The following is a 10,459-nucleotide window of genomic DNA, read 5'->3' on the forward strand; positions in this document are numbered from 1 at the left end:
GGTGGGATGAGCCAAACTCCTCTAGTACAGATTGAAGATGAGAGGAGCCAAACTCCTCTAGTACTGGAGAAAAGTGGGAGGAGCCAACATCCTTAGTTCAATACTGCACATAAATATACATACTAAATTAAAATTATTGTTTTCATGAAACAAACTATTGAAATTGGTTAAAATACAACATAGTATTTATTAATATATTAAAATATGCAATTTTTTCCAGTGGAACATTTGTAGAATTCAAATATTATATTGTTCCCCAAGCAATGGTTACAAATTGGCTTGTAAGCTTGTTAACTCTTAACCAATCAAATTCATTCATTAATTACAACAACTTAATTACTGATAATGGTGGTTATGTGGTGAACATGGCAGCTGTACAAAGAATATTGGTTCTCAACTAAGGACATCGTTAAAGAAGACGCCGTAATCAACATGAACAGGCAGCTCATCTTAACTCAGTTCTGCGTCTAAGGGTGGGTCAACTTGATCTTCGTGATGATGTACAGTGTGACAGATACCGCCTGCCTAGGGAGGAGATCATGGCTCTCCTTGGTCTCATACAGGAGGAGTTAACAAGAGGCACCAGAAGAAATGTTGCTTCAATCACACCATTCAGCTACTGACAGCACTTTGTTTTTATACCAGTGGTGGATGGCAGCACTCTTGGTGATGTCTACAGTCTAAGCAAAGCTGCTGTGTGTAAATGTGTGTGTGCTGTGACTAAAGCTCTACTGCAATATGCACCAACATACATAATATTTCCACAAACAAGGGATGCATTGCAAGAAACCAAAATATGTTTTCATGCAATTGCAACAATTCCTGGAATTGTTGGTGTAGTGGATGGCACATTCATCCCCACACACACTCATTCCCACACACACTCATCCCCATACACATTCATCCCCACACACACTCATCCCCAGCCTCTTGAGCCCTAACTATTGGTGGTTGTGATGGTGGTGATGGTGTCAAGTGGCCTGAAGTGACTCTTTCATTTGGACAAATTCAGTAGTGTGTCAGATGGCAACTGAGGGTGCGTTTGCTGGTGGACACGTCCTGGGTGACAGTGGTTATCCACTCTGCACCTATTTACTTACTCCTGTCTTGAACCCCCACACAGAGGCTGAAGAGAACTACAACATGTCACACCGGAGAACGCACAGTGTTGTGGAGCGAGCTTTGGGCACTTGGAAAATGTGTTTTCTTTTTTTGTACCCATATGTTTATTAGTTTTCAGGGTTATAACACAACACAGATATACAAAACCGCAGAACACCTGGCAAAAAATAAAGATTGGTATTTACAGAAGATAAATGACAAAAACTGTTTAACCCTTAACCCTAGGATGCATAGGTGGGGTCAAAAGTGACCCCAAGGGATGTTTTTCTTCAAAATCTCTGAAATGAAAAGTTTTTACACTTCAATATTCCAGGTATTCCTCATAAAACATGTTTGTGACTTGAGGTCATTTGAATTTTTTTTTATGTTTTTATACATTTTAAGAAATTGCAGTTTTTGTATCACTACCCCAGTTTTCCATAAGTGGGGTCAAAAATGACCCCAAGCATTTCGTACAGAATCTCAAGGCTTTGCTTTGGGAACTTTAGATTTTTAACAATTGTGACTGTCAGGATACAATTTCTGTCCCTCTTACACATCTGATGCCTGCATTCCCACCACCAGGAGCATACATGTAAGTATTATTGTACTCGAATATAGTAACATGATTCGTCCTTGGGGTCAATCTGACCCCAGGGATATTTACCTCCAGAAAATGATTTACAGAACATTGTTGACCACTTTTATGGTACAGGCGCTTTGTTTATTTGTTAAATACATAAATAACCCCTTGAAAATCCGTGAGTTGACCTGTCCTCTAGCGCCACCATCAGGTCAAACCTTTAAAATAGAATTTAAATTTTAATCTTAAATCTTGAATTTTTTATATATATCTTCTCAAATTTACTTCTCAACATTAATGTTTTGTTTTGGTGATGATGGATAGGGCCTTTACTATAGCGCCACCAACAGAAAATAATAGATGTTTTTTTTTTGTTTATTTGAGTGTGTTTTTTTTTGGGGGGGGGGGCAATTGTGAGCCAGAAAAAGGATAATAAGAACATGTCAAATACTAGTGAAAACATGGAATAGGTTTTTATGCCCACTGTAAACTTTAGCTCTATAGAGATATGAAGTATGAAAGTATGAAAACAACATGAAAATCCACCCATTTGCGAAACAGTGTGAACATGATAGTAGTCAAACATGAAATAGTTCTACTGTGGGAATTATCAAAGTATATCAGCAAAATATATCAACTCAGATCTATCAAGTGCACCTACAGGTGTGGTCATGTTAGATCACACACACTGATAGACAAGTTTTAACAGCTAAAACAGCTTGGGGTCAAATTGACCCCTGAGGATGACCTGCGTGCAATATGTGTTCAGCACATTGAAAAAATATTTTCATGACAATTTTATGCTTTATCACTTGTCCCCATCAAATTAGAAATTGTCATGAAATATGAAGCAAAAGAAAAAAGTCAACTACTATTTTTTTGAATGATAAACATTCAGTGGGGACAAATTGACCTCAAGGACGATAAGAGGGGTATTATCATAATTTATCAACTCATTTGCCTTTTCTGTCATAGAGTAACATGTTGGTCAGCAAAGTAAACAGGTATTTAATAAAATTAATAGAAATAAAATACATGGACGTGTCTAAAATCCATCTTTGACGCACCAGTGCATCAATAGACCTGGGAGGGTTTTAACTAGCTAACTACAAAATAAGGTTAGTAGTAATGTTAGTACTGTGTTAGTTGGATTACTTAGCTAGCTACCATTACAGTAGATTAGTAAGTTAGCTGATATTACTGTGTTTGTTATGTAGAGACTCACTGTATTTATGGTTCCTTGTAATAAAAGCTAACCTGTTAGGTAACCAATTATATCATTATTAAATGGGGGGCGTGTGTGTGTGTGCAGGCACACATGCATGTCTTTGCTTTTACTTACATATAAATGCACAGACATTTATCATGGCTACTCAGAGGCCTGCTAGGATACCCGGAGACCTTTCTGGAGATATGATCCTGAACGGATGGGATGAAGAGTCCATCGGTGGGATTGACTCAGAATCTGATATCTCAGATGTAGAGGATCCAGAATATTGTTCATCTGGACATGTTTTGTTGACCCAAATATAATAAATATAATCACCTTTAACCAAAATTAAAAGCATTTTTTTTTATTCATTGCAAAAACACATTGATTCTAATTGGGGTCTATTTTGACCCCACCCATGGAAGTTAGGGGGTATTGGTCAGGTTGGTTGGTATTGGTCGTCCATGCATCCTAGGGTTAAGAAAGCCTACCCCAGAATCAAACAACCCCCCTCCCGTCCCCACCAAGCAAAAAAGACAACAGCAACAGAAAAGTAATACAATAAAATAAATAAATGAATAAGCAAAAAAAAATAAAAAATAAATAATAATAATAATAATAATAATAATAATTAAAATAAAAATAAAAAATAAAAAAATACAAAAATACAAAAGGTAGAATTCCAGTTACATATCTATACTGCAGGTCATTGGACAAACAGATACAACACAAATTTTATATTCCCCTCCATGGGGAGAATAGCTAAGAATATCTGGAACGTCATACCGGGAGGAAGTTCTGGTCATAAAGAACTGATAAAAAAGGGCCCCCATGTCTCCTGAAAAGATTGAAGAACCCCAGATTTAAAAGAGCGCATTTTCTCAAGGTAAATGCATCAAATCACCTCATGGAGCCACTGGTTGTGAGTAGGTGGAGAAGATTGCTTCCATTTGAAGAGAATAGTACGTCTGGCAAGCAGTGTGGTAAAAGCCAGGATGCGTCTTTCAGAGACGAGCATATTAGAGGTTTGCGGAATTCCAAATACAGCTGTCAATGGGTTCGGGGGCAGAGGGGTGTTAAAAACTTGGCCTAGTGTATCAAATACTTCCGTCCAAAACAATCCAAGCTGAGGGCAAGACCAAAACATATGGGGATGGTCAGGAAAATGGGTTTTCAGTGCCTTCAAAAGTCATCAGGGGGGCTTCTGTATTCACCAGCACGGAGCTGTGCCATAATAGTGTATGTGCTATGCTTCATAACATTGCAGTGCAGGCTGGCATACACGTTCCTGGTGAGGACATTGAGGAAGATGATGATGAGTGAGGAGAAGTTCACATTCCTGCAATCTTACCAGGAATGAGGAGTGAAGGACATTATCAGGCTGGCTTGGAAACACGAATGCAAGTGATTAGGGCTGTTTTACTGAAAATAAAATATGGGATACAGTTTTTGGGATATGGGTTTTGTGACCCGTGTTTGTGTGTGTTGTTTCTTAGGAAAACAGACTCCAAGGAATTCATTGGGTACAAGTTATGCTTTTCAATGTGTTTAATTTGACTCCACTAATTAAATGCTACAATAATTAGGGAGGGAGGAATAATAATATAAGGAATATTTAAATAAATGAATGAGTTTGATTAGCTTTTTCTTTATACATCAGAGATCAGTAACTTCCATTTTCATTCACTATGGTTACATGGCAAAGTATGTTACCTTGTTCAGTGGGTAACATGATTGGCACAGAAATTGAGGGTCTGGATAACTGAAACTCAGTCATTGAGAGTTGTTGAGCAGGTGGAGGTGGGGTAGGTTACACAGGGGATACAGGTGGAGGTGGGGTAGGTTAAACAGGGGATACAGGTGGAGGTGGGGTAGGTTAAACAGGGGATACAGGTGGAGGTGGGGTAGGTTACACAGGAGATGCAGGTGGAGGTGGGGTAGGTTACACAGGAGATGCAGGTGGAGGTGGGGTAGTCGGGGTCAATCAGTGGTGTAGTCCTAAAAAAATAATTGAGGGGTCGCGGCGAGTGTAAGTTGTTGAGCGTGAGGGGGGTTAGGGGTAAGTTGTTGACGGGGCGAATGCCCCCCCCCCCCCCCCCCCCCCCCCCCCCCCACTACACCCCTGGGTTCAATTTGAGATGATGGAGATTTGCGTTTTAGCCAGCGCTCCATGTTTGTGTGACTGTGTATCAGTATCAGTGACTCTGTTGGTTCTGATTTGACTGGGAGAAATGCCTCTAAAGCAGAAGGTTCTCGTAGCTCTGTAGAGAGAGGAAGAGTGAGAACACCGAGTGCAGCGTCCAGTACGGAAGTCGGTCTGTTCGACTATCTGTCCATCTCACAATACTAGATTATTCTTTTAGATAATAAAAAACTTAATTAACTTAAAAAACTTAATTATATTTATAAAGTCAAAAAATCATTTTTTACAGTGTATAATCTAATGTTCATTATTACATGTATGCAGAATAATTCAAGGCAACGTTAACTTTGCTGGTCCACTGTTACTGATATCTTTGCTGGTAAGATCCTCATTGGAGAGGAACTGTAATTATAGAATAATGGGAAAACAGTGTCAGTAAAAGTGTCTGTTATAGTGTGCAGGTGTGAACTGGTTAGAAGATCAGTGAATGTCACTTTCCCCCTGTCCCAGTCCAGCTGAACTCTGACCCTCTGCACTTTCTCTCTAGGTGTGAAGTAGTGACCTGTCTGTCCTGGGCAGCGTGTACGATAAGTGCCCATTAGGTTCACCAGACTCCACTCTGACTCCCAGACCCTCTCTCCCTTTCTCCTTTCAGACTCTCTAATTACACCCAGTTCCCAGTATTCACTGTCTCCAACATCAACATCCCAGCAGTGTGTCCCTGAGTTAAAGCCCTCAGAGCCCAGGACACACACATACACATCAAATCTCTCTGGATTATCAGGAAGCAGTGAGTTCTGTGGGCTGTATTCTACAGTAGTGAGATCATCAGACAGGTGGAGGTGTGGATGTGCAGTGTTGGGGTCCAGAGTAACAGGGTCTGAGGAGAGAGAACAGAATGAATCATCATGTTCATGTGTTTATGTGATGAGGTCACATCTACAGACTGCAGGCCCTTTACTCTGAGTGAAATGCTGCAGTAGGTTGATAAGAGGGAAGTGATGGTGATGTTGTGTGTTCACCACACACCCCTGCAGTACTTGTGTGCTTGTTGTTTTGACACTTGAAATTGTGTCTGTTTTATTCATTAATATATTTCTACATATCTTGGATTCATTATTTGAGTATCACATGTGACACTTAACTAGTGCAGTGTTACTGTTACACTGAGTGTCACACTGCATGTGTGTATTATTAGTGTATGTGTACTGAAGTGTGTGTGTGTGTGTCCTCATTAGTGGGTGGACACTGTTACAGTTCCCCCACTAAAGGGCGCTACTCCCAGAGTGACTAACACCAGTGGACTGTCCCCAGACTGAAGGACGGGACCAGAGGACGAGGACCACAGTGTCCAGACCCCCCAGGAGCAGATCCTCCAGGGAGGAGTCCACCGACGTGCCACAACTACAACACCCTCACCAGAACAACAGGGGGCGACACACACAACAACAAGGACAGACACAGTGACACAGAAAGACAGACACAGTGATGCGGAGACAACAACACCAAGGAAAACTCAGGTACTGACACAAACATGGTGTCAGAGACACAGACAGGGACATGGACAGACACTAAGATGGTGACGGATACACACCGACAGGGACATGGACAGACACTAAGATGGCGACAGGGACACACACCGACAGGGACAGACAAACAGACAAGGGAGGGTCCTGGCTGACATGCAGGGAACCTGCTGGTCCCTGGGGGGGCGCCGACCCACAGAGGCTGGAGCAGGGGTGTCTGCTTGGGCTCAGCTGGACTCTGGGCTGTGGGGAGGTGGAGATGTGTCTGGGTGTTTGGAGTGGTGTGTCCTGGTCCTGGAACAGTGAGGGTGTAGAACCTCCTCCACCTCCATCTGTGACTCAGCACTGCTAGGATCTCCACCTTCACAACCACACTCCTCTGAACACTACGACTCCTCTTAATAGGATGGAGGCTTGATGGAGGATTGTGGGAAGCCCCTTAGTCTGGAGTCTCAAGGACCCACGTCCCACTTCATACAGCCCTATAGGGTCAGACTCAGGGTGATAAGGAGTGGGTGGTGTGTAGAGGTGGAGAATGGGTGGTGTGTAGAGGTGTAGAGTGGGTGGTGTAGAGGGGAGAGTGGGTGGTGTAGAGGTGGAGAGTGGGTGGTGTGTAGAGGTGGAGAGTGGGTGGTGTGTAGAGGTGGAGAGTGGATGGTGTAGAGGTGGAGAGTGGGTGGTGTGTAGAGGTGGAGAGTGGGTGGTGTGTAGAGGGGAGAGTGGGTGATGTGTAGAGGTGGAGAGTGGGTGGTGTGTAGAGGGGAGAGTGGGTGGTGTGTAGAGGGGAGAGTGGGTGGTGTGTAGAGGGGGAGAGTGGGTGGTGTGTAGAGGGGAGAGTGGGTGGTGTAGAGGTGGAGAGTGGGTGGTGTGTAGAGGGGAGAGTGGGTGGTGTGTAGAGGTGGAGAGTGGGTGGTGTGTAGAGGTGGAGAGTGGGTGGTGTGTAGAGGTGGAGAGTGGGTGGTGTAGAGGTGGAGAGTGGGTGGTGTGTAGAGGAGGAGAGTGGGTGGTGTGTAGAGGTGGAGAGTGGGTGGTGTAGAGGTGGAGAGTGGGTGGTGTGTAGAGGGGGAGAGTGGGTGGTGTGTAGAGGTGGAGAGTGGGTGGTGTAGAGGTGGAGAGTGGGTGGTGTGTAGAGGGGAGAGTGGGTGGTGTGTAGAGGGGGAGAGTGGGTGGTGTGTAGAGGTGGAGAGTGGGTGGTGTAGAGGTGGAGAGTGGGTGGTGTAGAGGTGGAGAGTGGGTGGTGTGTAGAGGGGAGAGTGGGTGGTGTGTAGAGGGGAGAGTGGGTGGTGTAGAGGTGGAGAGTGGGTGGTGTAGAGGGGAGAGTGGGTGGTGTAGAGGTGGAGAGTGGGTGGTGTGTAGAGGTGGAGAGTGGGTGGTGTGTAGAGGTGGAGAGTGGGTGGTGTGTAGAGGGGAGAGTGGGTGGTGTGTAGAGGTGGAGAGTTGGTGGTGTGTAGAGGTGGAGAGTTGGTGGTGTAGAGGTGGAGAGTGGGTGGTGTAGAGGTGGAGAGTGGGTGGTGTGTAGAGGTGGAGAGTGGGTGGTGTAGAGGTGGAGAGTGGGTGGTGTAGATCTCCTCATGGACTGACTGTCTCTCCTCAGACCAGCAGTCAACTGGTCGTCCCCCTCACTGTTTATACTAATACAGCCTTTAATACTGGAATAGTTCATGTACCAAACACACAATGTTAATGTTTCTCTCTCTATAGAGTTCTAATTGTGAGGAGAACAGAATTACTCTAATTAATCAAAGAACACCAAAACTCACAGTACTGGAGAATCTTCTGCATTCTCTCCCAGACTCTGAACTTCAGGTTGGAAAGATGTTTTGCTACATTGATCAGAGCTCCTGACACCTTCTCATGTTGTTTTGGGGTGTGATGAACTCTGGAAGTGTATAAAGCTGTATTATCATAATATTTTATCATATATCATATTCAAATTATTCGTGAAAAATATTTCACTGGACATGTATAAAGCTGTTTTATTATCTTTCATTAAACATATCAGTGTATCTAACCACTTTTTGCAAATAATCAGTATCAATGTATTTTTATTTTCTTAAATACCGACTTCATCATGTTTCTGAAATAACAGAGACCACATACAGAAGATCTGAATGTATCAGAATAACAAACACAATGTGTAACAGAATATATCAAACAGAAATAATAATCACTTACTGTTTCAATGTGGACGACACGTTCTGAGAAGGAAACAGAGGGACAAACACAGAAAATGAAATCAAATTTTAGTCATTTTGTTTATATGAGGGTCAAACATGCATCTTCCTTATATGATAATAATATCAATGTGTCTAAAGACCCTTACACACACACACAAACTAAAACAATTGTCAAAACATTTTACTTATGCGTGTGTGTGTGTGTGTGTGTGTGTGTGTGTGTGAGAGAGAGAGAGTCAGAGAGAAAGGGAGAGAGAGAGAGAGAGAGAGAGAGGGAGAAAGATACAGACTGAGTGATTCTTACTAGTAAGAACGGGATGTTCTCAGCTTCCATCTCCTTCTCTGTGTTTCTGATTTGATCTGAAAGAGATGCTATTTCTCCACTCATCTCCTCAATCTTCCTCCTCATCATGTGACTCTTCTGCTCCTCTTCCTCCTTCAGTGCAGCTATTCTTGCTGCTTCTTCATCTCTTAGAAACTGGTGGATCTTCTCAAACTCCTCCTTTATCTGCCTCTCTGTGTGCTGGGCCTGATACTGGAATGGGAGATGATGAGGAAATATAAACCGTCCAAATGTGTGTGTTTCATTATGGTGTACGTGGACAGTGATCACAGCACCATTCAGAACTCAGAGTGACCTTTCACCTTAACGTGTGCTGCTGTTTTCTCACAGGCTTGTTTATCTTCCTCTAAAACCTTCAGATGCTGCTGTAGAGACTCCAGTGAGGTCTTGAGTTTGTCCTGTAAAATACTGGTTTAGTAGAGGACAGTGTGAGGCTTACAGGACTCATCACTGTATCTGTATAGATGTGCTGGAGATTACAGAGATTATAACAACTGAACACAATGGTGTGATTACTATGATTGCTTTTCATCCTTTTACTATCAAGTGGAGATGTATGATATATTGTAGCAGGTTGTATATCAATATTTTATTTATATTAAGTTTCACTGTGAATGAAGGTCTGATTTAGTTGTCTGAAATCTCGTCATCTGACAAATTTAGTCTAGATTGTCACGTTTCAACATCATTGTAAACACTTTCAAAAACATTACAACATTAACGTTAAAACATTAGTGTACATATCATACCTTAAATTCACACACAGCTTCATCTACTGGACAGCATTCATGGTTTTTGTGTTTCTTTGAAATCTGACACACCACACACACAGGCTGCTGGTCCTCCAGACAGAAGACTTTGAGTTTCTCATTGTGCAGACTGCAGAGAACCTCAGACCCTGCTGAAGATCTCTGACTCCTGCTGACTAGAAAAGCCTCACACAGGTTCTTTAGGACAAGATTAAGAGGAGGGTTAAAATCGAAGGATCTTGTTCTACAAACTGGACATTCTTGAGATCCCTTGGTTTCCCAGAACTGCTGCAGACAGGTTTTACACACACTGTGGCTACATGACAGTATAACAGGATCCCTGAAGATGTCACAGCACACAGGACATGAAAACTCTTCTTCTGACAGAATGTTTGTAGCAGCCATTTCCTCCAACAGCTGCTGTGCTGTGTCTCTGTAATGTCTCCTTCTGTACAAACTTCACTTTCACTTTTAGATCTTCTGTAATAAACACAGTAGCACAGGAGAGAATCAGTCACTGTAGTCCTTTATCCAGCTGAGGGAGTTTAGACTCCTTTCAGAAATAAGGCAGAAAGAAGTAAATACCAGAGTTAAGAGGTTTTTATAATATTTATAACTCACTTGAAC

The 10,459-nt window shown here is 42.6% G+C and overlaps 1 protein-coding gene across 1 annotated transcript; it reads right to left on the bottom strand.

Moving 5' to 3' along the window:
• Positions 1–5,378: 5,378 nt before the first annotated feature.
• Positions 5,379–10,237, bottom strand: LOC143497941 (E3 ubiquitin-protein ligase TRIM39-like). The gene is made up of 6 exons (XM_076993600.1): positions 9,833–10,237; positions 9,386–9,481; positions 9,045–9,275; positions 8,739–8,761; positions 8,324–8,442; positions 5,379–5,917 (listed from the first exon to the last, which is right to left on the bottom strand). Exons 1-6 carry the CDS (start codon positions 10,235–10,237, stop codon positions 5,379–5,381), a joined length of 1,413 nt encoding a protein of 470 aa, XP_076849715.1.
• Between the last annotated feature and the right edge of the window lie 222 nt (positions 10,238–10,459).

This window comes from Brachyhypopomus gauderio, unplaced genomic scaffold, assembly GCF_052324685.1.
Source record: "Brachyhypopomus gauderio isolate BG-103 unplaced genomic scaffold, BGAUD_0.2 sc117, whole genome shotgun sequence".
In the NCBI taxonomy this organism is placed as follows: domain Eukaryota; kingdom Metazoa; phylum Chordata; class Actinopteri; order Gymnotiformes; family Hypopomidae; genus Brachyhypopomus; species Brachyhypopomus gauderio.

Bases quoted from the DNA above. Each gene is read 5' to 3' on its own strand.
- LOC143497941 (XM_076993600.1), bottom strand. From the start codon at position 10,237: ATGGCTGCTACAAACATTCTGTCAGAAGAAGAGTTTTCATGTCCTGTG. The intron at 9,482-9,832 runs GTATGATATGTA...AGTATTTTACAG, and splicing joins AAGCTGTGTGTGAATTTAAG to GACAAACTCAAGACCTCACT. The intron at 9,276-9,385 runs GTGAAAGGTCAC...CTCCCATTCCAG, and splicing joins AAACAGCAGCACACGTTAAG to TATCAGGCCCAGCACACAGA.